Consider the following 26,356-nt stretch of genomic DNA (forward strand, 5'->3'; position numbering starts at 1 on the left):
CACTCTATTCATTCATATTCAAACTCCAGCTTATAAGGACAATACGATGTCACTCAGCTTGTGGTGCAAAAAGCACCAACAAAAATATATTTTAAAAACGATGTAGCAATGTCTCTTTTCATTCTGGATTAGCTGGAGGGACTTAAGGGACTTATTAGAGCAGCCTGATAAGGAATTGCAGTAAATATATATATATATATATATATATATACACTACCGTTCAAAAGTTTGGGATCACCCAGACAATTTCGTGTCTTCCATGAAAAATCACACTTTTATTTATCAAATGAATAGAAAATATAGTCAAGACATTGACAAGGTTAGAAATAATGATTAATATTTGAAGTATTAATTTTGTTCTACAAACTTCAAGCTCAAAGGAAGGCCAGTTGTATAGCTTATATCACCAGCATAACTGTTTTCAGCTGTGCTAACATAATTGCACGGGTTTTCTAATCAGACATTAGTCTTCTCAGGCGATTAGCAAACACAATGTACCATTAGAACACTGGAGTGATAGTTGATGGAAATGGGCCTCTATACACCTATGGAGATATTTCATTAGAAACCAGACGTTTCCACCTAGAATAGTCATTTACCACATTAACAATGTATCGTGTGTATTTCTGATTAATTTAATGTTATCTTTATTGAAAAAACAGTGCTTTTCTTTGAAAAATAAAGTCATTTCTAAGTGATCCCAAACTTTTGAACGGTTGTGTACACGACCGTTCAAAAGTTTGGGGTCATCCAGACAATTTTGTGTCTTCCATGAAAACTCACTTATTTATCAAATGAATTGAACATTTTATAGAACATATAGTGAAGACATTGACAAGGTTAGAAATAATAATTAATATTTGAAGTATTAATTTTGTTCTACAAACTTCAAGCTCAAAGGAAGGCCAGTTGTATAGCTTATATCACCAGCATAACTGTTTTCAGCTGTGCTAACATAATTGCACAAGGGTTTTCTAATCAGACATTAGTCTTCTAAGGCGATTAGCAAACACAATGTACCATGAGAACACTGGAGTGATAGTTGATGGAAATGGGCCTCTATACACCTATGGAGATATTTCATTAGAAACCAGACGTTTCCACCTTGAATAGTCATTTACCACATTAACAATGTAGAGTGTGTATTGTTGATTAATGTTATCTTTATTGAAATAACAGTGCTTTTCTTTGAAAAATAAAGACATTTCTAAGTGACCCCAAACTTTTGAACGGTAGTGTATATATTTTTATATATATAAAATATTGACAGGGAAACAGTATTTGATACAAAACAAGCACATTGGCCGGCGCTCTTCTAGGTTTTTATCGAGTCTCCTTTTATTCCGACAGTACAAACATGAATGCACGTGTATGGGTCCAGTTTGAGCATGTGTGTATTTCGGACCTGAGTGAATTAACTAACAGACACTGGACCAAAGCATAATTGTCATATATCTTTCTTGAAAAGTACCAGATGTGATTGCTTGGAACAGTTCTCTACTTGTGCGAGGAGCTTTAAGAGCGAGGAAGGGTTGTATGGAAAGAGCTTCTTCGTCTGCAGCCTCGCCACCACCTCTCGGAGCTCTGACACACAGAGCACTGCTCTGGCTAATGTTTTACAGGGCGGCCGTCCCGACATGGTTGGACATGAAGACGGTGAAGACCCTTCCCGTCTTCTTTCCCGTGTGGCCAAAGGTTTAGAGGCCGACGACTCGTATTGTCGCTGCCCGATGGACATCGGTGATCCACTCATCTTTTGTTTCACATCCAAGGCACAAAATCTACTCGTCTCACATACAGACGGTCCTGGTTCCTCCGGAGAAACCTCCATGCTCTCTGGATCAGACTGGTCAGAGCTATCGTAGTCGACGAGGTGAAACCCAGCAGCCGGACGGATGGTTCCCACCGGGGGAATAACACCTGTGAGCTGGACACGGGAGCCGACTTCGACTCCATCGGGCTCGCCTGTACAGGTCACCTTCAACGCGTCACCACCGGTTAGTGACTGCTGTGCTGACCGATGACCGCCTGGCAAGCCGATTCTTCCGCATGCTGCGGCGAAGCCCCGCCAGTCAGCTCTGAGGTACTTGAGGTACCGCACAAAGTACTCTAGAAAGCAGGTTTCGGTGGAGATCAGGAAGTCGAGGAGGATGCTGTGATCGAAGGAGATGCTCTGAAGCAGCAGCAGGAAGTGGCAGTGAGGGTTACAGCCAGAGGAACACGCCGCCTCCAACACGGCAGAGTCATCCAAGCCGGAACACCGTCTGCAGGCGGGGACAAGCAGTCCGGTTAGACGCCTGTTGAGAACACCATACCTGGCGCTCTCTTTCGGACTCTTCCTCTTCTCTGATTGATTGCAGGTGTTAAAGGTTCACTTGGGGTTTTTTTCAACCTGGATTATATTTACCTTCGCATTGAAAATGTGGAAGGTTATGTTTTGATCGCCGTGTATTTATTTATTTATTTGTATGCGTGTTACTCGCATAACTCAAAAAGTATTAAACCGAATCGCATGAAATTTGGTGGGATGATTGGTTATTATCCGGGGACCATTTGATTAGATTTTGGGATCGATCGGGTCAAAGTCATGAAAAGGTCAAAATCTTCTTTTTACCATAGCACGGTCAATTTCTATCCAATTGGCATGCAACTAATGCCAACATGTTCATAATTCAATGCCCAATCTTGTGATATGCGAAGGTATGCGCTCTACCGAGTGCCCGTTCTAGTTTCCAATGTTTTTGTTTCTCAGTGACTGCTAGGGACAGTCATTTCTGAAACTGTTCCAGTATTGAGGGAAGGTGCACTTATAATAACACATTACAGTGAACCCCATATAAAACCGGCCCAACTAAAACAGAACAACGTGGGAAAATAATATCCAAGTTCAAAGATCTTGTTTTAACACTTTAAGGTAAGGTCCCATTCCCCCTCCATCCTCTGAACATATGCTCCATCTACCTTTCACATCAGTTACATGTGAGTGACTGCCTCTTTTTTTTGCTCCACCTTCAAATCATACAGTCACGTGGTCCCATTAATAAAAGTAATCAGCCAAACCATTTTTTCTCCCGCAATTCATTTTCCTGTCATGTTGATGAACATGAATTACACAAATGTTACCGTTGTACCTGTGCTGCATGAAGATGGAAAACAAAGCTTTGGCTGCCTCCATCATGTCGTCGTCCTGGTCGCCAAACAGCAGGCTGACCCAGCAGCAGCGGTGACTGACCTCCGTCAGCTGGACACCGCACCGCCTCAGGAAGCCCCACAGACGGTGCAGATACCCGTAGACCTCTGTGGCACCGCCCACTCCTGCTGTGACGGGACACAGTGACGGATTTGGGAGCACCAACAAGACACTGGACCACGTAAAATGTAGCTTCACAAAACATAATTGATAACATCGTTCTAATTTACTGAAGAAGAAAAAAATTAAACGCGACACATAAAACCCATGCTGCGTTTCCATCGTGGATTCTCACCTGTTGCCCCGGCCGATTGGATGTGAAGCTCCAGGGACTTGAGGAGAAGCAGGCTGACGGCTCTCAGCATCACACAGTCGGGTGTCTGGCCGTCCTCGCCTTCGACACGCCTGGTCCCCCCAAAGAAAGACGCAGACCCCACTTCGACATTCTGCAGCCAATCGGCAGCCACCGCCGTCAGCACACTTTGAGCCAGCGCGTTAGCGTCGGCGTGGAAGTGCTCGTGTCTCGGCCCGGCGGGCGGCGCGTCTCCTAAAGCCCAGTCCTCTCCCGCCTTCTGCAGCACGGCTCTCTTCAGGAGCAGAAGCGCTCGCTTCTTGACAAAATACTGTGCCGAGCCGCTGACCGTCGCCAGCAGGGCCGGGGAGCGAACGTGGGTTATCCTCTGACTCTCCAGACAGACGACACCTCCACGTATCACACTGGACGCGGTCAGCACCTCCAGCAGGTCCAGCAGGAGGCACGAGGCGGTTCCCCAGCGTCTGCAGCTGCTGAGATCCACCACACAGCGTGTTCCCTCTTTTCTCTCTCCGGGGAGAAACGTTGAGCATAAAGCCGACAGGCTGGAGTCAAGAGCGGCCAGAAGTTTCCCAAAGAAGTCTGCTGGGTGAAAATGAATGCATTCAAAACTAGAACGGGCACTCGGTAGAGCGCATACCTTCGCATATCACAAGATTGGGCATTGAATTATGAACATTTTGGCATTAGTTGCATGCCAATTGGATAGAAATTGACCACGCTATGGTAAAAAGAAGATTTTGACCTTATCATGAACTTGACCTTGACCTTTGACTCGATCAATCCCAAAATCTAATCAAATGGTCCCCGGATAATAACCAATCATCCCACCAAATTTCATGCGATTCGATTAAATACTTTTTGAGTTATGCGAGTAACACGCATACAATTAAATAAATAAATAAATGGCGATCAAAACATAACCTTCCGCATTTTCAATGCGAAGGTAATGAGAGATCGGACACAAGGATCACTACAAGTCACCCGGGCTCCTCCATTAATCTTTTAAACGGAATACTGTTGGAGCTATTTATTTGTTGTTGTTGTGTATTTTATTATATACTTTATTATATACTCATATACTGTAAGCCTAAATAAGTATATTTATTATTTTTGGACAAAAGGTTAAATGTAACCCCGAGACGAGTTTCAAGTTTAAAAAAGTGCCTCCAATTTATTTTTAAATGCCCCTGGATTTCAGTCAGTGGGGGTCAAAATGGCCCCCTTCAAAATATGTAAATGTCCTACCCTGTCACAAACACATGCATATTCACTCAACTATGCATATTTGTAACACTTCCACATGAACAGTCCCTCACAAATTTCACCACGGATGATTTTAGTGAGGAGGAGGCATGTATTGGATCACCGCTGGATTCTCAAAATGTTTCAAACCATCTAGCTCGCCAGGTTTGTGTTTGAGGAGTATCGGGCATACGGTTGGATAAATGAGACTTGGATTCGACTACACGCACGTTTTTAAATGCACGTTTTGATAAAGTTTGGCCATTGTTAATTCAGGGTTAAACAGGGCCAAACAGTTCTATACAAATGATCATTTTGTGGGTGGAGTATTCCTTAAATTAATTCATGAAAATATGCCAATTATGCAGCTACTTTAGGGAAAGCAATTACTGCTTTTCTCTGTTGTTTTATCATTGAAAGCTAAATATCTTCGGATTGGACTGTTTGGCTAAAAATCCATCCGAGATGGACTGGCGGCCTGTCCAGGGTGTCCCCTGCCTTCGCCCAATGTCAGCTGGGATCGGCTCCAGCGCCCCGCGACCCTAATGAGGATAAGTGGTATGGATGGATAATAATGGTTAAAAACAGAGGAATTTATAGAACACATTCTCTGAAGGTTAATGTAATTACTTATTATTAATAGCAGAAACATTTACTGTGTTTTTTATTTTTCGCCAACGTGTAGCAAACCTAATGTAACACTTTTAAAATGATGTTATATTCTTCATATGGGAAAAACATCAGCTCTCAGTAAGTGAACATGGAACTAAGCTCGCAATGGAATTTCATTGAAAAGTTTCAACGTCTGCATTTGCAATACTCTTCCTGCAACAAATGCCATGAGCCTAGTCTTAGTTTTGGGAGATAGCAAAGAATCAGAATCAGAGGAACATTGAGCAGAGGACATCCGAGCTTCTGCTGGCTCATTAACATGAGCTGTGACCAACATGTTTAGTTTGCCGGTCACTAAATTAACGGACAGCGTGAAATGACGAAAAGCACCTGGTTTTACCTTGATGAGCTCCTTTAAGAAGTCTTTTCAGGATTTCAGTCAGTGACCACAGACAAGCATCTAATTCCGGACCGAGGGCCGAGCTGTAAAACGCCTGCTCACACTTCTGCTGCCAGACAGGACTGATTGTATCCTGAGAAATAAAAAGTATATATTATACACATATAATGTTGGAACATAGAGCAATATGTCAGATACTATATGAAGCTATTATTGATCGAATAACTGCTGACCAGCTCAGAACCAGTTGGTAGTTTTTGTGTTTCCCTGTAATCCCAATCCACCCTGGGCTGTTCTTGTCCAGATGTGTCGGGCAGCTTTCAGACACAAAGCAGGAAACACACTGTACAGTTGTTTAGCCTCTTTTTATTGTTAATTTGTGTGCGTCTTTGTATGCATTTTTGTGGTTGTTTTTCCCATTTTCATAGTTGTTGTGAGTCTATTTGCAGTTGTTTTGCATCTCTTTGTTGTTTTAGCATGTTATGGATCTAGAACTAAAAATCTTTTGAAATGAGGACGGATGAAGCAGCAGAAAACTAACCAAGGGAACTAATGGCCAGCTGTTCTAAGCACACATGGCGTTTAAGAAATGTAAAACTGTATCCAAAACTGTAGATACTAGCGCCTATGTTTTGTACATGTTACCACCTTCTGCATTGTGTTTTCTTTTATATTTTCTCTTTCTTATTATAGTGTTATTTCTAAACTGTTGACTCGGAGAGCCCTGCACTAGATCACCAATGGGTCTGGACTGTTGGTCGAGACGCAAATGGAAAATACAACCTTGAATTTTTTTTTTTTTTTTTTCCTTTTTCTTTTTTTCCCTTTATTTTAAGACAAAAGACAATACATAGACATAACACCTAGAGGACAATAAACAATGCAGACGACAAAACAATGGACATAACATCATAAAGTCAAAGTATTTCTGAAAAAAAAAGAAAGAAAAAACAAAAACAACAAAAAACAAACAAAACAAACATAATAATAATTAGAAGGAGAAGAAGAAAGAAAGACAGATGCATGTGTATATGTGTGTGCGTGTGCATTTATGAATTAACTAATAAATAAGAGGAGTGGTGTCATGTTTGTAAAAATATAGTGAATGATGACCAGATGTTGTGGTGTTCTGTTGTATTGTCAATGATAGATGAGGTGAGTTGTTCCATTGAAATATATTCTTACATTAAACTTTTCCAGTGTGAGATATGTGTGTTATTCCTTGATTTCCAGTTCACGAGGATTGTTTTCTTGGCGATAGTTAGGGCCACGAGAAGTATTTTGCAGTTTGTTTTGCTCAGGTTTATAGATGAGATGTCTCCCAGTAAACAGAGTGAAGTGCAGTGCAGCTCAGAGGACTCACAGACTGCTGGAGCTGATAGCAAACACAGGTTGAGGCAGTCTTTGCAGCTAGATGAGAGATGATCTGGTCCTCCGTCTGGAAGTGGTCCATCTGTGGAAAAGTAGTCCTTTCAGAAAACGCGTATGCTGTTAAAATACATTATGCTAAAAAAAAAAGGAACACTTCTTTTCTTAGGGTGAACTCAAGCTGCTAAGACAGTTCAGTTGGACAAGAATATGCATTTACGTTTTTAATTTTTAAATCAGCCCGACCAGAGTGTGGGGACTTACAAGATGTGACATGAGATCCATGTCTTGAAACAACACCTCCAGGACCTCCACGCAGTACGACGCAGCCGCAGGAGACAGGCTCCCAGACGTCAGGCTGGATGTGATCTTCTCCACCAGAGTCAACGCGAGGCAGCTCAGCTCCACGCTCCTCGCAGATGGAGAGCGTGCTCCGTCCTCGCCGGGGACGAGTCCACACACCCCGGAAGATATCAGACGAGCCGCATCCGCAGCACTTTGGCCGGGGCATGAACCCCTCTGAAAACATCTGTACACATCTGCCAGAGAGTCGAGGGGCTCTCTGCTGCTCGCTTCGCGCTCCATGATGCTGCTGCCTCTTCCGTGTGGACCGGCCATGTGACACACGCGGAAGCAGGGTTGCAACAAATAACAAGGATGCCAGTCGGAATCAAGTCACCCAGAGTGAACGTAATAAGACCGGATGTATGTCGCACAAGCCTTCAAAATAAAAGCTGTTTTCATTGTCGCGGACTAGATATCAAGGAGGACCATGGCACGAGTTGAATGATGACAGTAAACATGCATGACTGATCAAGTTAGCAGCTTGTATTAGCAGCAGCTCTGTACAGCCTTCGGATAAATATTATTGGTGGCTTCTTTTGATATATTAATGTAAGTTGCAGGCACGTACACAGATAGACCCCTATTGTTGCTCAAGCACCTGCCCTTATGCCCTGGATGAGAAAAGTGCCCTTTGTCAACTCTGTCACAAAACATTTTTGGCAATGGGTAACCTTTTTCTGTTTAAGCACCTGCCCCCCAAAATGTCTGTGCCCGTGCCTCGTAAGTTGTATTGTCACACAATTTTACAGCACAGCATCCAGAGAAGTTCAGCCTCTGCATTCAACCCATCGTAGCGCAGTCCGTGCTTGCTCTGTGTGGACACTAGATCCAGACATGCTCAGCTTCCCACTGCACTACTGCCACACCAGATAGCACATGAGATAACACACATCTTTTGATAAACAAGCAACTTTAATTTTACTGTTGAACATTCATTTACAATGTCCATAAAAAGTGGAAGAACGAGGAACTGTTAAACTCTATAAGTGTGGCCTTTGTTTTGACGTAAACGTTCTTCAACAGGTGTATATATATATATATATATATATATATATATATATATATATATATACTACCGTTCAAAATGTTGTGGTCACCCAGACAATTGTGTATTTTCCATGAAAAATCACACTTTTATTTATCAAATGAATTGCATATTGAATAGAAAATATAGTTAAGACGTTGACAAGGTTAGAAATAATGGTTTTATTTTAAATATTATTTTTGTTCTCCAAACTTCAAACTCAAAATAAGGCCAGTTTTATAGCTTCTCTCACCAGCATAACTGTTTTCAGCTGCGCTAACATAATTGCGCAAGGGTTTTCTAATCATCCATTAGTCTTCTAAGGCGATGAGCAAACACAATCTATTAGAACACTGGAGATGGAAATGGGCCTCTGTACAACGATGTATATATTTAATTAAAAACCAGACGTTTACACTTAGAATAGTCATTGACCACATTAACAATGTATAGAGTGTATTTCTGATTAGTTTAATGTTGTCTTCATTCTTTGAAAAATATGGACATTTCTAAGTGACCCAAAACTTTTGAACGGTAGTGTATATATGACCAGAAGTTTTCAAACGGTAGCCTACAGTTAACATAGGGTAGTAGAATATGTTATCTTCCACAGTGTGTATGTTAATCATTGTTTGGTTCTCGTTAGTTTTGTAATAGTTTTTGTTCTCCAGTTATGTCAATTGTACGTGTTATAGTCATGTTTTATTCTGAAGGATTGGAGCCGCCGGAAATCGTATTGTTTTTGCTGCTGGGGTCAAACTGTTCACAGAGAGACTTTGTTGTTAAAGCGGATTGTTCAATAACGAAATGATGCGCAACACTAAAAGCGACTGACATTTCGGCAAGTTTTAAGAGACACTATTGCCGTTAAGTGATGGATTTGAGTTGAAAGCGACAGAAATATGCAGCTTTCACAACTTCAGTTCTTCCTGTCTGGAAGCTGATTGGCTCAGTTAAACGTCGGCTCAGCGTCTGTCAAGTATGTTAAGTCTTTGTTTTATAGTATCAAAGCTGTTGTGTTCGTCAGTACATTTGTGGAGTCCACTTTAATATCGATGTATTGGGGTTTCATCTGGAGTTACCCACTGCAGCAAGTCGCTTAACGTAACAAAAAGTCAACACAAGCTAGCAAGCTAGCGTTAGTGAGTTTGTTAGCTTGCTGGCTAGCCAGCGGTAGCTAACTGTTACCAGCCTTAATCCGAAGGTTTTGTCACAGAGTCTTTCATTTATTACATATTCTGCAATGTGTGAAATTAATTGACTGTATCTGCCCGTTTGGCTGCGTCGGCGTCTGATAGTTATTGTCCTGTTTTACTTGTGCGTGGTTTGTATTGTTGGTTATTTTAGCAAGTAAAGCCTATTGTCCACTGTTTTTTCATCAACCGGTGAAGCTAACCAACTAAAAAGGTGTCGTTCGTGTGAGATGTGACAACCGGGACATGAAGAGTGAGAGTAAGATGTGCTCAATAAGGCGTTAACGTCATTTAAAACCTGAGCTCTTTTGTATTGGCAAGTTGAGAATTTGCAACATTCCTCTCATTTGGCATTCCTGTCATTTATTGATAATATTGCTGTAGTTGTTATTAGTAATCGTCATAATGTATGCATACCAAATCCATAATATGTGGTGACGGTAATGGCTCAACAATGCATCAAATAAAGATGATTATTATATCATTTCTGTGTTTCTATCCAGCTTCCCACCTTTTTTCTGACCAGCTCGAAATGATTTGTGTGTGTGTGTGTGTGTGTGTTGCAGGAACAGCAGAAGAAGACAGAGTCCTCTCAGCCTTCCTCACAGTGCAGCTGTATATTTACAGGTGCAGCTCCGATATGACTAAGAGAAGCCCGTCTCTTCAGCTTGTCAAAAGGTAAATTAGTTTTTTCTTTACTTGAATGTTCATTAAATAAGTTTAAATACTTCAACAAAGTAAGATTGAAATGGGTGTGATATTCAAATGTGTGATGATGATGATACAGTAATTTATGTGCCCGCCAAGGACGAAGAGCAAGCTGCACTTAAAGCTCACGTCCACAATGACACGTGTAACTAAATGGCTTTCAGATTCCCGCAACCTGGATGTTAAAAAGACTGTTAGTAAACTTTGTATGTTCTTCACAAAGAGGCCTTGCAAAGTGTTACTGGAGCCAGATGTTTATGTTATGCTGGTGAGAGGCTACAGGTAGTGTCAGATTTGAAATATTTAGGAATTTGTATTGATTCTAATCTCTCTTTTTAAAAAGCAGGTAACACATATGCCAACGGTTTGAATGTTCGAGACACAACCGGTCAAATTTTTTAGAACACCCACAAATTACCAGTTTTTATTGAAATGTAAGCAGTTCAAGTCCAGTGAATAACCTGAAATGGTACAAAGGTCAGCGGGAAACTGCCAGAGGTGAAACAAAAATGTTTAGGTTACCAAAAACTGAAAAATAATGCTCATTTCAGAGTTATACAAAAGGGCCTTTTACAGGGAACAAGTAAAAACAACCTACAAGTGCAACACATATGTGGGAACTTCTGCAACAGTGTTGGAAAAGAACTTCTGAACAATATTTGATTTCCATTGTAGAAAGAATGCCACGAGTTTGTTCGGCTGTTATATCTGCAAAAGGTGTCAAACATTTAGATTACATTTTGTCAAGACGAAATAATTCCATGATTTAATTTTTTGGAATCTCCAATTGTTTATTTGTTCTATGCTTTAATTTCAGAGTACATTGAGAAATTAAACGTTGTACATTTCAATAACAACTGGAGAAATTGAAGTATTCTAAAACTTTTGATAGGTAGTGTATCTAAGAAACATTCTAAACCATGCAGGCTGCAAAATTGTCATTTTAATGCAATGCGTATCCCCCATCTGACTTACTGCTTAACCAGCTGGGCACAAGCCAGCAGCAGAACATTAAAATCCATTAATATTCTCCATAAACAAGCTCTTAAAAAAAAAAATCACCATCACTGAGATATCCTCATCAAGCACCATATCTTGAGAACATCATTACATTCACAAATGTGTGTTAATGTGTACATTTTACACGGTATGGCTCCGCCTCCGCTGAGTGATTTTATTAAACATAGCACTCTAAGTGGCAGATATACAGAATCTGCTTTAAGAGGTGATTGTGTCATCTCACATAGGTCGAGCTATTTGAGTAAATCTGCATTTCCTGTGAATTCAGCGACCTCGTGGAATGCTCTTCCATCAAACATACGCACAAAAGACACGTAGAAAACATTCCAACAGAGCCTTAAGGAATGTCTGGTTGCCACTCAGGTGTGCAGCATTAATTTTCCCTCTGTCCTGCCTGCTTGTTTGGTGTACAAACAATACAAGATGTTCCATAAAACCAATTCCCTTTGCAGTTGTAATGTCAGCTGGCAGAATATTAATACTGCAGTGGATTGTTAGGAGACCGTCTTTATTGAAGGGCGATGTTCTATGATTTACCTTTTTTTTATATAACAATCTGAGAAAATTCAAAGTACCACTAGACTAAATAATAAAAAGCTACTGATATTGTTTGCTGTTTTTCAAAATTCCCCAAACAGTTTTTTCTGAACTCATTCTAAATCACAGCTGAGCTTGTGTGATGCCAAGCAACTCCACAAACAAATTATCCTTGATCATAAAATGTGTTAACTTTGTATCGCTTGTTGAGTTTTGCCTGACAGTTTTATGTCAATCAATTATTATAAATGGGTAATTTAAAATTTAAATTAGTTGTATAGTCTCACACATGATCGTGAGCCGAGGACAGACGCTGGCTGGCCGAGGGCAGTCATACCAGGAAAGAGTTGGCCTGTTATGACTCTGTATTAATGTGAGTTAGTGACCACTGAGAGGATATGCTATTGGAGATATTCGTCATTTTAACCAACGGAATTTAACGCTGACTCAAAAGGAGCAGCTGCGACCTGAGTGTTTGGCACACTGCTCGGCCACTTGGTGTATTTTGCGAACCACGTTGTCAGAACTCTGAGTCACTCCCCCATGTGTGCACACAAATGATTTGTCACATTCAAATTTTTCGCTCACATATTCGGTGAAATGTTCACACCATTAGCAGGCCAAAGAGGTCACAACACAGTTGAGTAAGTGAGTGTGTGTGAAGATGTTATTTCATATTGCGGCTTTGAGCGAACGTAGTGTGAACAATGTCAGAGTTCGTACGGTCATGGGAAATCTGGAAAAGTCATGGCATCTAAAAATGGTTATTTCCAGGCCTGGAGAAAGTCCTTTAAAAAAAAAAAAAAAATCACAAAAGTTTTGGAAAAGTCATGGAAATATGTTCTATTCACATGTTCATTTACGCTGAGTTTGAAATAATTCATATGTTTTGAAAAGAAAGACGCTCAAAATATCAGCAGGTATACCCTCTCATACTCGTGGCGCAATTTCTTTTTTTCCGCGCTGCGAGTGAACGCACCTTCACTGAAAAGTCCGGTGACCATAGCAACAGAAGCTCAGGGATAATCCACTGTCATGTATACACAACATTTTCGTTTAAAGTCATGGAAATCCATTGGTCGAAATGTGTACGAACCCTCCATTAGACTATGTTTAATTCCAGTTTAAAAAGCACTGCCATGTGAAAATATGCATATTATTTTGGATGGGAGAACATGATCATAGCACAAAGGTGAGGTCACCAACCCTTGGTGAGAACCTTCCATACCCACCCAGTTCCCCCGAGACATACTGAATGGGCTCCCCGGTTCTTTCCTCGGTTAAGTACACATTAACGTTCCCATTCCGAACTCTGACAGGATGCTGAACCATCACTGCAGAAGGAACCCTGAGCTTCATGAGGAGCTGCAGATCCAGGCTGCGGTGGCAGCGGGGGATGTCTGCACGGTCAGGAGGATGCTGGAGCAAGGATACTCGCCCAAGATCCGCGACGCCAACGGCTGGACGCTACTTCACTTCTCTGCCGCCAAAGGAAAGGAGAGATGTGTTCGAGTCTTTCTTGAGCACGGAGGTTAGAGCCGTTGTCTTTTTTTCTCTTCTTTTGTCACGTTGTTGAGGTTGGCTTCCTGGTGAGCATGATGTCATGATGGGTCTTAACACTAGAGGTCACTGTCGTACTGGAGGAGACAGCCTCCTTTCATTCACCTCTGTGTGAATGAAAAGCCATTCAAGAAAAATACATATCATGACGTCACACATGTGTCTTCAGACAGTAACATAATAATAATAATAATCATTTGTTTTTTATCGTGCTTCTCAAGTCACCCGAAGTCGCTTTACATAGTGCAGAGTCCAGTAGTCATACACACACACACACACAGTCATACCGGTGAAATATGTGATGTAGAATATTTTTTAAATCTATTTATTAGGATCTATAGTACAGTTGGCACTATGAAAAGCATTTGATGTACATAACAAATCAAAATACAACATACTTACATTTAGGTTTTAAATTTTCACTAAAGCAAACGAAAACACTTTTTATCACATATATCCACATTTTAATGCATAATAATAACTGTAAACTATAGTGTATTACATAATTACAACTATGGTCATTATAATTAATTTATAATAGAGTTCACTGAGTGACCAGCAATGATTAAGTATTATATACTATATAATACTGGCCCTAAAAAAATCATCTTAAAATGGGCCGATGAGAACCACCTGCGGCTGAACGTGGCCAAGACCAGAGAGATGGTGGTGGACTTCAGGAGGAAGGCGACAGCTCCCTACACTGAGTGTCCTGGGAGGAGACGTGACATGGGGGGAGGACATGGTGGAGGCGTCTCCGTACCACAGACTGATGACTGGGAAGCCAACTCAACGCGCTGTACACAAGAAGGATGAGTCAATTTTCCTTTCCTGACTTTTTTTCCTGTTCTTGCAGGTGCAGCAAGATGCTGGAGTTATTCTACAGTCGGTTGTCGCCAGTGTGCTGCTGCTGGGGCACTGGGGAGCAGCAGCAGCATCGAGCACCAGCCACCAGCCGCCTTAACAAACTGGAAGGGGAATCATCGCTCAACAATCGCACCTGGAAGGATTTGAGAGGTAGGTGGAGAGGAGGTCGTTGAAGAAACTGGTGTCCACCCCCTCACCCCCTCCACCTTCCACCTCACTCCCACAGGGACAGAGGAGCTCTTCTCCAGACGCGCCAGATCATTACAGAGCCACAAGGAGAGATACAGGAGATCATTGAGGCAGTAGCCCAGAGGCACCTTGCCCAGTCCACCTCTGTTTTTTATGTTTTGTGTTTTGTTTTTATTCTTGTGTGTTTTTGCTGCGATTGTACAGCCTATATCTAATCTAATGTGTTATAATTATCGTTATAAAGCACGATGTACGTGGGCATTATGAAAGGGTTGCAGCGCTTTTCAATACAGATGTTACAAAGTACTTCACATAACAAGAAAAGCAAAAGAATTGAGCACAAGTAACAATACAATAACGATTAAAACAGACCAGCACAAAACATCAGTAATAGTTATATTACCTAGAATTACCATAACTCCAATATTGTAATATCACAGCATGGGCATGTGAACCGGACATATATTAGCCCTCCTGTTATGTTGTGGGTCAAATTGCCCGTTTTCGAAGTTTGAAAATCTTAGAAAATATTTACTATAATATGTACTATGAGTACTTTTTCTGCATAAAACTTCTGCTGCTTACCTTTTTGAGTGTAATCCCCCCCCTGGTTTATATTACAGAGATGATGTTCGGTTCAATTTGACCCTGAAGTGAAAGTGGAGGCTTTAAGTGGTCAGAAGTGTCAAGTTTACACCATTTCTTTCTTTATAAATGTGAGACAATCTTTCTTACTCCCTCCCACCATGTTTCACCACATTTCTCACACACGCACACACACACACACACCCCTGTTCACAGCCCCATATATATATATATTGAAGTTGTACACATTTCAAACTTCAAACAAAAAAATCGGTTGTGTGTTTTGGGAACCATCTCTATCCTGCTGTGTGCCCATCACCCCAAGTGAACCACACTTCCCCGACTAAACAATATTTCTTATATTCTCACTTTCCCCCTAAATACACTTTTATTGGACATGAAACACTAATGTAAAGTTTTTTTTCATGTCTCTCCTAATAAATATGTACTATAGGATTTCTAATAGATTGTCTGTCTGACTGACTGAGTGATACACACTCTATTGCATCACAATCCCAGACGCACGCACACTCTTTCTAACGACCCCACCTGTGCGAGAAATACAGATACTATTTTGACGGGAACCTTTAAAACTCGGCCCATATTTAATTGGGGAGGTGCAAAACATACAAAAGGGTTGCTAAGAAGTCCTACCTACATTACATACTATTGCACCAAAATAATTACTGGCCTTTGGTCATCTTTTCTAATATAATTGCTGTATCTTCATTGTCATTCTAAATAAACACAACTAAAGTTTACTTTCAATACAAATCCTTATGACATATTTGGCTTGATTTTGAGAGAGCGGGTCAATATGACCCTGAACATCACACAGGTGTCTCATCTCTATTTATCTACATCACCCCATGAAGGAAAAAAACGTACAAAATGCAAATAAAATTTAGCAGAAAATATATGTTATGATTACTGCAATTTATATCTAGATTTTTCAAATGTACCTAAAAAATAGTTTGAACATGTATTTTTCATTAAAAGGAGTGAGTTCTCCTGATTGAACTCACTCTCTACGAAGGAGTGAATAACTCCATTCCACTCGAAACTGATTGAATTGTTTTGGATGATTCAACATTCACTGTGACCCGGGAACATCATTGCTGTACCTAAGAAACAAACTTAACAGAAGGGTTAAAGAAAGAGTTATTGATGGCATTTCTACAGCTGGGAAACCCCAACGTCTATAACCTCTGTTTTGGTTACAATTCTATAAAAGTTTCCTGTAGCTTTAATTATATTTCACACCTTAAAGACATCTGTGTGTCCTTGCATTACCTAAACGCAGGAATGGATCCCGAAACTCGGTATTAAACATGCCTCGGATTATTAAAGATTGAAGTATTGATAAGCTCCGAACTTACTCGTGCTTCTTAATCGTATTTTTTTATTTTATGGTGTAATTTAATATCACACTGAAGCGAGCATTTCCACCGCTTTCTGTGAGCTCCTCAAACTACACACAGATTTATTTATATATAAATTATAAATAACTTCTAATCTTTAAAATCCTATTTGTTTTTTAAAGCAATTAATTAGTCCTAAAAAAAGTATTGATAAGAGTAGCTCCATGTAGTAATACAATCCTAAAGATATCAATTCCTACCTGAGGGTCACCGTATCCCTCAAACGTTGGATTACTCCACTAAATCTCACACACTTTCCTTTTAAGTAAACGTTGAAGCTTAGTGAATCGGCTCTTGCAATCTCAACCCTGACACATTATCACCTAATAAAGTCCCGATGGTGTGGACGTCTTGGCCACTCTCCAGCTGCCATCGTTAGCACATCGACAAACTGTTCCCCTTCGAGGAGATTTCTCTAAAAAGAAAGTGATATGAAATGTCCTGCAAAACAACTGTTGACACGAGTGTGTGAAAATGTTGTTCTGTCTTTTGGATGTTTAACAGGGTTCGTACGGTCATGGAAAACCTGGAAAAGTCATGGAAAAAACTTAAATCATAAAAGTTTTGGAAAAGTCATGGAAATGTGTTATAATTACATGTTCATTTACGCCGAGTTTGAAATAATTAATATGTTTTTTAAAGAAAGACGCTCAAAATATAAACCGGCGTACTCTCTCAATCCGCAAAATGTTCTATATTTTTAATGTTTACACCAAGATTTCAGTTTGGTCATGGAAATTAGGTTTAAAGTCATGGAAAAGTCATGGAAAAGCCATGCAAATCCATTGGTCACTGAGGAAATATGTTGCTTACTAATAATGTCTAGCTATGTCTCAATCCTTTAGTTGTAAAAGTGTATCTAGAGTATTCTAATAATAATAATGAAGAGTTTCACTAAGAGCCTCACATTTCATCTCCTGCTGTATTGATTCTCCTCTCTTTTCCACTCTCCCATGTGCAGCTGACCCAACAGTGAAGGACTTTATTGGCGGCTTCACTGCACTTCACTACGCCGCGATGCACGGCAGAGCGCGCATCGCCCGCCTGATGCTGGAATCCGAGTTTCGCAGCGACATCATCAACGCAAAAAGCAACGACGGCTGGACGCCGCTGCACGTGGCCGCCCACTACGGCCGAGACTCATTCGTGCGCCTCCTCCTCGAGTTCAGGGCCGAGGTGGACCCCCTGAGCGACAAAGGGACCACGCCGCTACAGTTGGCCATCATCCGCGAGCGCTCCAGCTGCGTACGGATCCTCCTGGACCACAGTGCCAACATCGACATTCAGAACGGCTTCCTGTTGCGCTACGCCGTCATCAAAGGCAACCACTCGTACTGCCGCATGTTCCTGCAGCGGGGGGCGGACACCAACCTGGGGCGGCTCGAAGACGGCCAGACGCCCCTGCACCTGTCTGCCCTCAGGGACGATGTGTTATGCGCCCAGATGCTGTACACGTACGGGGCCAACGCCAACACCAGGAACTACGAGGGCCAGACACCGGTCGCTGTATCTGGGAGCATGTCTGGGATCAGCCGGCCGTGTCTGGACTTCCTCCAGGAAGCCACCAGTGAGTCTCAGCAAACACTCGACCCGTCACACGAGCATGTGCCACTGCGCTCCATAGTCACACACAGTTGCAATTCAAAAAAACGATGATGTGTTTTATCTCGGCAACATTTAAAACCCTAGAGGTATTAAATATACTTGATAGAACCACAGAAATGAAAAGAAACGACAAATTGGAAAGTTTAAACAAGCAAATGGTTGATGTCACACACTTTAAGTTAGTTTGACTTTAACCCTATTCTTAAATTAGTCATAATGTAATTTCCTGCAACCAATAGATTAAATAAAATCTTATTTTTTTGGAATTGGTTACAAACTCAAATAGGAAGAAAATAAATTATCCTCAGATGCGCTGAAATAAATGATTTTAATAGAGGGCTATACTAACAAAGTACAATGTTGAGAGTTTTTAAATAGTGGTATTTAATGGCCTACTGTTGCTTTAAATTACTTCACGGAACTTTCATTCTGTGTTGATTTTGGCGGTCGCTGTGGGCGAACACGGTCGTGTTTCCGAGCGCCGGAGTCTTTTAACCCTCCTGTTACCTTTGGGTCAATTTGACCCCATTCAATGTTTAACCCTCCTGTTACCTTTATATTTACTGACATATTTACCCTTGGGGTCAATTTGACCCCAGCAATTAAAACCTCCAGAAAATTATTAGAATTATTATTGTTTTCCAAGTTTAAGTGTGAGGTACTTTATGTTTGTTTGTTGACTACCTAAATAGCCCTTTAAATATATAAAAAAGTTGATATTTCTTATATGTTTGACACAGTGAAAAACAGCCTGGGGTCAAATTGACCCGAAAGAACACCGACATTGAATGTTTTAATCCATCATCATCATCATCATCATCCTTATGCAACCATTTGTAGCAGTAACTAGCACACTCACAACCAATGCTCACTCATGCGAACATTTTAGTTGCAGTCTGGAGCCAGTGTCGCAAGAAACTTCTTTGTTACATCTATTATTCATTCATTATGATACACATATACTTTAATTCATATATATGACACCTTAATCGTTGATATTCTCCTTTCCACTATATATTGGCTGACGGAATTATTCTAAAGCTACGGGTTCCGCGGTAAAACAGATTTGTATAAATTGGTATCGGTGCAAAAAAAAGTCCCGGCATCTCTAAAAGTCGTATTTGCTCCCTTTATTCGTTGGAGCTGATCCTTGACTCAAAACCACCATATACTACAAACCATGAGTTTCATGAGATTGATACACGCCTCTAGTATTGAGACTTTAAGACTTGCAGTACGAGTACAACTGAGACCTTCGCCATTAAAGGAAATCAGCGAAAGTGAGTGGGATGTAGGACAGGACGACACGTTCAGCACAAACAAGCGATAGAGCTTGTGAGGAGGAAGGAAGGCGAACAATGTAAAGGGTTCACGATGGCTGCTTGCCAGCACAAGGTCATAATGACTAGTGTTCAGTCTCGGAACAATCCCAGGGTGGAGGAACTGGAGAGCACATTACCTGAAGCGTTATGATTGAGTGAACAATGGCTACATTCCTCCACTGCCCCCTGCACTTTGATATCAAAGATATCAAAGAGCTGTGCACTGATTCAGACAAGTCCTTTCAGAGACTCCAATCCCTCAGCCAGATCACATATCTGTGGGTTATTGATTACACCTCTGCCTCCTGGATTAACTCCTATGCCATGAAAGGCTTGTCCCACACTGTATGACAGGCACCTTTTCAACTGCTGCACACATCAACGTTTCTCATGTCAAATACTGCGACATGGACGGTGCATCCGGAAAAGAATTCACAGCGCTTCACTTTCCCCACCTGTTGTCATGTTACAGCCTTATTTCAAAATGGGTTGAATTTGTTTGTTCCCTTTAAAATTCCACACGCAACACCCCATAACGATTACGTGAACGTTTTTTTTTTAGGAAATCTTTGCAAATTTATAAATAAATAAAAAAAGTCAAAGTATTTACAGCCTTTGCCGTGACACAAAAAAGTGAGCTCAAACTCAATGTCAAATGTTATCCAGGTAATCGTTATGAGGAAGTGTAAAGGTCAAACCGACCTGATCTCTGACCCAGGTGCCTTCTGTCCGTTGTCCCCCGTGTGAAACAAGAAGTTAGCGTTGATTTATCCGTCGTCTAACTTGCAAACTTCAGTCATGATACTTCTGTAGTTATTTTTACCCAAACGACAATCTTTTTTCTCATAAACCTAACCAAGCAGTTTTGTTAAACCCAACTAAGTTGTTTCCTGTTACGGTGGAAGTAAATTGAAATTGTGTTGCTGGATTTCGTTTTTAAAAATGCACAGAAAATGACATCTTTAAATCCTACACACGTCTTTTCGGTGCCGTCAGCCTTAAACTGCCATGAGACTGTATCAGCCTTATACGTTTTACTAAAAGGACACATTATGGTTTAATATCATAAGAGCCATGTATTTAGCACTTGAATGAGCCATTTTCTATTAAGACGTAAAGACCCACACAGTCAGGTTGTGCCACTCAGTCAATGGTCCGATCAGCTGGGATGTTTTCAAGGAGCTGGATGAGTGTGTTGTCTCCTGTTGACAAACTATGCAAAATGGACATATCTTTATCTTTGGTTTTCCTTTTTCCTTTTCTTTTTCTTGTCGCTGATTTCCCAACATAAATACCAACTATGTTGGTAGAGCGCATACCTTCGCATATCACAAGATTGGGCATTGAATTATGAACATTTTGGCATTAGTTGCAGGCCAATTGGATAACAATTGACCGCGCTATGGTAAAAATAAGATTTTGACCTTTTCATGATCTTGAACTTGACCTTTGACCCGATCGATCACAAAATCGAATCAAATGGTCCCCGGATAATAACCAATCATCCCACCAAATTTCATGCGATTCGGTTTAATACTTTTTGAGTTATGCGAGTAACACGCATACAAATAAATAAATACACGGCGATCAAAACATAACCTTCCGCATTTTCAATGCGAAGGTAATAAAGACATTGCACCAACGAATGAGTCGGGCTGTAGTAACGAGCTCCCACTCGAGGCGTTAACCCCTTTGTGTAATAACTGTTTCTGTTCCTCTTTCAGGACAACCTCGGACTCTACAGGACTTGTGTCGTATAAAGATCCGCCACTGCATCGGCCTTCAAAGCTTGAAGCTGTTGGAGGATCTGCCGATTGCAAAGGTTATGAAAGACTATTTAAAACACAAGTTTGACAATGTGTGAAGGCGACAACAATAGAAGAGGAGACTTTAAAACAAAACTCCCGTTGATCATTTATAAAGACTATGCAATCACGATCCTCCTCGTCTGGAAGAAATGTCCACAGGGTCGGTCTAGCGTCCGGTTCTCTCTGCTCCTTTTCTCTACGTCAGCCTTTTTACATTAGGAACGGCGGCTGAAGAGTGAAATGCATCCGTCTCATGTGAATGGTTATGGTCTTTGTGGTAAGAAGAAGATAGCAGTTGGCATTATTTCCATGTATGTTGTCACTGTAAAAAATGTGCATGTTGGTTGTGATCTTCGTCATCACGTGCATACTTGCCAAGTCTTTTTTTTCTTTTTTTCTTCTTCTTTTTTTTAAACACCGAGCTATAGTAAACTAAACACCAATTTTCTCTGGTTCAAATCCGCAAAGTGTCAAACTACTTGGATAATAGCTTTTTTTTTAAACAAAACTCCCTGATTCTGTTTCCTCGCCCAATTGTGAGATACATTTAGGTTGTTTTTGTCTTTGATTGTTTCTCCATTTAATTTAATGCCTATTGTTATTTATTCTTTATTATGTGCATTCCTTTTGGAAAATTGTTAGGAAGAACAGAAATAAATTATTACTTCCCAAAAGTCCCAAAATAGCCTGGTTCCAAACCTTTAAATCACTGCCCGCATCTCCACTGTGTTGAATAACTTATTTAGCATCGTGGCGTTGTACCCGTTGACAGCTGACCAATCAGAGCCAGCGAGCTATGTTGGAAGAAAAAAGCAGCGTTTTATTTTGAAATTGTGCTTCAAACAGAACGCAGGAAGGAGAACATTAGTATGGAGCTGGAGATGTCGGCAGGTAGCCCATCCCATCATTTAGTTGGGGTCAAATGAAATGACCGGACGGATTTATTACACTAACTTATTGTCACAACTTTTGATTAATTGATTGCTGTGAGGATATCATGATAATTACAACAAACGTAACAAAAAGGATTACCAACCCTAGCTTTAATCTGAGTCTGGCATATATTCAGCTCTTAAATTCTAAATGTTAAAAATGACAGTTAAATTGGGCTTAATCTGAAATAGTGCCTGCCCAGCATAACATCAATATGTCAGATCAGCAAAATGCGCTCATTGAAGTGCTTTTTTAGAATTTCAACAGTGAGCTGAGAGGACATGTTGAGTTTTTGGGACCGCCACTGTGTGCTGCAACAAAATCAGAGTGTACGAGTCCAAACTAACACACAGGGTTTGATTTACTCAAACATTGCTCAAGGGTTTCTTCCTCATACGGGAGAAAAACTTGCACAGATACATTTGTATTTTATACTAACGAGCAAGAATATAACGTGCAGTGGAAATGATTTTGGAATCTTTTGATACTCATGTCTACACTATGTGTTGGACTTTGAGAATGGAGTAAATGCACTGTGATGGAACTCTGTTCCGGAAGCACTACCTTTACTCCCGGCAGCCGTTGTTTATGATCATCGTGAATGATGACGAAGGTTTTGGATAACACTGACACAATCGCCACAAGCTACAGTCAATGTAAATATATTAAATGTACAACAGATATTTTTGTAGAATTTATTTAAGCAATGATCTCTGGTATTCTTAATGTATTTAAAGTTTGGAAAGTATTGTGATCCGTTTGGTGTGTGACTCAAGTATTTTTTTAATTTTTGTGTGTGTGAGTTAAAGAACTCTGTTGTATGAGAATCATTTTGGAATCTACATTTAGATCTTTATGGCAGAAACGTTGGGTGCTTTCTTAAAATTCATCATCTCTTGCAGGTCACTCTGTTTCGGAGATTATACTGTGAATTTTTAATTTTGAAGAATTCAAAATAAAATATAGGTTTTGGGATCTAAATGATCCCCCGTGCTCCAGGAAAAACTAATGTTTTCTGTGTCTCTGCATGTTTTTTTGTTTTTTAATCCATGGTTACATTGTGTTGCACCTAAAGTATGTTTTTCTAAAATGTTGTATTCACAAATTAATTCAAACAATTCTCCCCTGCATTAACATGTCAGTGTCATTTTCATATTCAGATTTGCCTGCAGCTTTTGGAGCGAGACATTTGGTAGAAAAGTGCACATTTCTGACATGTAAACTGTGCTACATGCAGGTCAACTGAGATTAACACTTGAATACATTTCAACAACACTATAAAGAGGAGGATGAATAGTGAGTGTGTAATTTAGAGGAGTTGCATTGAACAACCACAAAGATACACTCATGTGTCCTTTTCAGGGGCTGCATCCATCAAAATCTTCCTTTAACCCTCCTGTTACCTTAGGGTCAATTTGACCCCATTCAATGTTTAATGTCGGTGTTCTTTCGGGTCAATTTGACCCCAGGCTGTTTTTCACTGTCAAACATATAAGAAATATCAACTTTTTTATATATTTAAAGGGCTATTTAGGTAGTCAACAAACAAACATAAAGTACCTCACACTTAAACTTGGAAAACAATAATAATTCTAATAATTTTCTGGAGGTTTTAATTGCTGGGGTCAAATTGACCCCACGGGTAAAATATGTCAGAAAATATAAAGGTAACAGGAGGGTTAAAAAAAAACGAAGAAAAAAAGTGAGTCTAGATTGACAGGACCAGTCCTTTTTTGAAGGCCCCTCCTAATGCAGTCTGTTTTCTTTCTGGTATCCTCTGTGTTCCCAAAGGCCCCTTAACTCTGTGTCACCAAACAACACACCTATTTCCTCTAAGGCGGAGAAAAGTATTGATATTCCATCGATATTATGATATGAGACTAGTTAGTCTTAAATGTCCGATATGACATCACATGGGTTTAAAGGCTGCATTACACAATGTGACGTACGATGGACCGGTAAGATCGCCGTCGTCATCGACCACTTTACGTGGGGCCTTCATCCATTGGATGCTGCGTTGATGCGTGTTTAACGGTGCCCTTGGAGGTTGGTAATGTTTTTGGTGAAGATTTTATATTTTCCAGTGGTCGTTAAGAGTTTACACATGATTTTATTTTGTCAATCACTACAGATTTGGGAGATAATATATACTTTGAATACCTCTGTGTTCTACTTTGACAGCCATTTGAAAGCTCGCAACACTAAACTTTTATTTTGATAAGGATTCACTCGAGCAGACGGTTTCCTCTGAAAGAGGCGGTCGCTGAAATGGAACGATCACAAAACCAGACAGTATTTGTTCAATTAGGCATTTATTATCTATTTGACCAATTTACTCTTTTGCTGATACATTATTGATGCAGGCCCCTCCCCTTTCATCTCAACAGATTATTTTGATAATACAGTATTCCTGGATGTGAGAGAAAATAAACTTGTGGTTATCGTGCCAGAATATTATCCCCCCCGGTTCTTGTTTCGTGTTCCATTGTTCCCATCTCTCTGTACGCGATTCTGAATTTGATACGATGCCATTTTGCAGAAACGGTTTTGTATTGTGTGTGAATGAGTTTGTCATACATCGACTGCCTTCTCCAATCGGTTCCTCGGCAGACTTTGGTCGTCATAGTCAGGGAAACACTTCATGAATGTCTTATGTGGCTATCAAATGGCTGTAAGTCTTCCACACCATGAACTACTGAATGTACAGATTATGCAGAAGGAAAATGTATGAATAAACTCAAATGAACATTTCCTTTTGTTAATTTGCTTTTTATTTGTGTAATTATTGGAGTTCAAAATCTGGGTTTTAAACAATCGGCCTCCCACTATAACCAGTCCACTCAGCCTTTATGTTCCATTATAACCAGTCCACTTAGCTGCTCTGTCCCACTAGTACCAGTCCACTCAGTCTCTCTGTCCCAGTATAACCACTCCACTCAGCCTCTCTGTCCCATTATAACCAGTCCACTCAGTTTCTCTGTCCCATTATAACCAGTACATTCAACCTCTCTGTCCCACTATAACCAGTCCACTCAGCCGCTCTGTCCAACTATAACCAGTCCATTCAGTCTCTCAGTCCCACTATAACCAGTCCACTCAGCCGCACTGTCCCACTATAACCAGTCCGCTCAGTCTCTCTGTCCCACTAGTACCAGTCCACTCAGCCTCTCTGTCCCATTATAACCAGTCCACTCAGCCGCTCTGTCCAACTATAACCAGTCCACTCAGTCTCTCAGTCCCAGTATAACCAGTCCACTCAGCCTCTCAGTCCCAGTATAACCAGTCCACGCAGCCTAACATACATGGTTGGAGATGTAAAGGTGTGTCCAGCAGGGAGGGCTGCAGGTTAGAGCTTGGCCGATGTGGTGCTTGCTGTCTTTAAAGGTATCGCTGCTATGACAACGGTACTAAAAGGGATTTATCTTCCTCAGTGTAAGAAGTTAATGACTTTACTTTGTAAATACCTAACACGGCGCTTTGATTTATAGCGCCAGATGTCAGCTCTTAAAATCACAACTCCCAACAGGATGTATTGAACATGATCAGACTGGTTTTTTAATATTCCAAACAGTAGTAGCGGACATTCTCTGATGACCGTTGCGACACAGAGGGGTCTGCTGTGTTGCATCCCCGTCACACGCGGTCATCGTGGTGAGCTGAAGGTTTGCAGCAAAGCAGAACTGTGTTACTATAAACCATCAGATCACCGAGCTTCTTCAATTCGCTTGATGTTCTCTTTAATATCAAAGACGTTGCAAGAGAAGACACAGACAGTCCAAGCTGACCAGTGACAATGTCCACATGATATAAAGAGACACATGCTAACCCGTTAGCACACAGCTATTAACAGCCTTTAAACAGGCCTCACACCCAATCTGGTGGAGACGGGACTAAAAGGTTATTTCTCTTTTGGGGTATCATTTGGTTATCAACAATAAGACAATAGATGGATGGACATAATTGATTCCAAACAGGGAAATGGTTGTTTATAGCAGCATGTGATCCATGGCAACAGTACACATTAGTAATGGTTACAGGTACTGGAACCCAAAAGCATGACAAACACAGGAATGCAGGAGGAGGCTGTTTACTTAATCTTTCAGGCAGGGTC

The 26,356-nt window shown here is 40.7% G+C and overlaps 2 protein-coding genes across 3 annotated transcripts; one reads left to right on the forward strand and one right to left on the reverse strand.

Annotated features, from left to right (window-relative positions):
• Positions 1–22: 22 nt before the first annotated feature.
• On the reverse strand, positions 23–7,497 carry lins1 (lines homolog 1). Of its 2 annotated transcripts, none has more exons than XM_056412013.1 (6): positions 7,393–7,497; positions 7,124–7,213; positions 5,761–5,893; positions 3,486–4,085; positions 3,132–3,315; positions 23–2,264 (listed from the first exon to the last, which is right to left on the reverse strand). In XM_056412013.1, exons 1-6 carry the CDS (start codon positions 7,411–7,413, stop codon positions 1,448–1,450), a joined length of 1,845 nt encoding a protein of 614 aa, XP_056267988.1. In that variant the 5' UTR covers positions 7,414–7,497; the 3' UTR covers positions 23–1,447. The 2 variants fall into 2 exon arrangements, with proteins under 2 accessions (XP_056267988.1, XP_056267989.1); XM_056412014.1 differs by having other exon boundaries at positions 3,132–3,318; positions 7,124–7,229; positions 7,393–7,451.
• Positions 7,498–9,159: 1,662 nt separating this feature from the next.
• asb7 (ankyrin repeat and SOCS box containing 7) lies at positions 9,160–24,996 on the forward strand. Its single transcript, XM_056412022.1, has 5 exons — positions 9,160–9,476; positions 10,257–10,368; positions 13,275–13,486; positions 17,539–18,144; positions 21,229–24,996. Exons 2-5 carry the CDS (start codon positions 10,331–10,333, stop codon positions 21,366–21,368), a joined length of 996 nt encoding a protein of 331 aa, XP_056267997.1. The 5' UTR covers positions 9,160–9,476; positions 10,257–10,330; the 3' UTR covers positions 21,369–24,996.
• The last annotated feature ends 1,360 nt before the right edge of the window (positions 24,997–26,356 follow it).

This window comes from Pseudoliparis swirei, chromosome 4 (genome assembly GCF_029220125.1).
Source record: "Pseudoliparis swirei isolate HS2019 ecotype Mariana Trench chromosome 4, NWPU_hadal_v1, whole genome shotgun sequence".
Taxonomy (NCBI): domain Eukaryota; kingdom Metazoa; phylum Chordata; class Actinopteri; order Perciformes; family Liparidae; genus Pseudoliparis; species Pseudoliparis swirei.

Excerpts from the sequence above, each read along its gene's own strand:
- lins1 (XM_056412013.1), bottom strand. The coding sequence starts at position 7,413 with ATGGATCTCATGTCACATCTT. Across the intron at positions 5,894-7,123 it reads GCTATCAGCTCCAGCAGTCT|GATACAATCAGTCCTGTCTG; the intron begins GTGAGTCCTCTG and ends TTTATTTCTCAG. Across the intron at positions 4,086-5,760 it reads TCTTAAAGGAGCTCATCAAG|ACTTCTTTGGGAAACTTCTG; the intron begins GTAAAACCAGGT and ends TTCACCCAGCAG.
- asb7 (XM_056412022.1), top strand. The coding sequence starts at position 10,331 with ATGACTAAGAGAAGCCCGTCTCTTCAGCTTGTCAAAAG. Across the intron at positions 10,369-13,274 it reads TCTCTTCAGCTTGTCAAAAG|GATGCTGAACCATCACTGCA; the intron begins GTAAATTAGTTT and ends GAACTCTGACAG. Across the intron at positions 18,145-21,228 it reads CTTCCTCCAGGAAGCCACCA|GACAACCTCGGACTCTACAG; the intron begins GTGAGTCTCAGC and ends TTCCTCTTTCAG.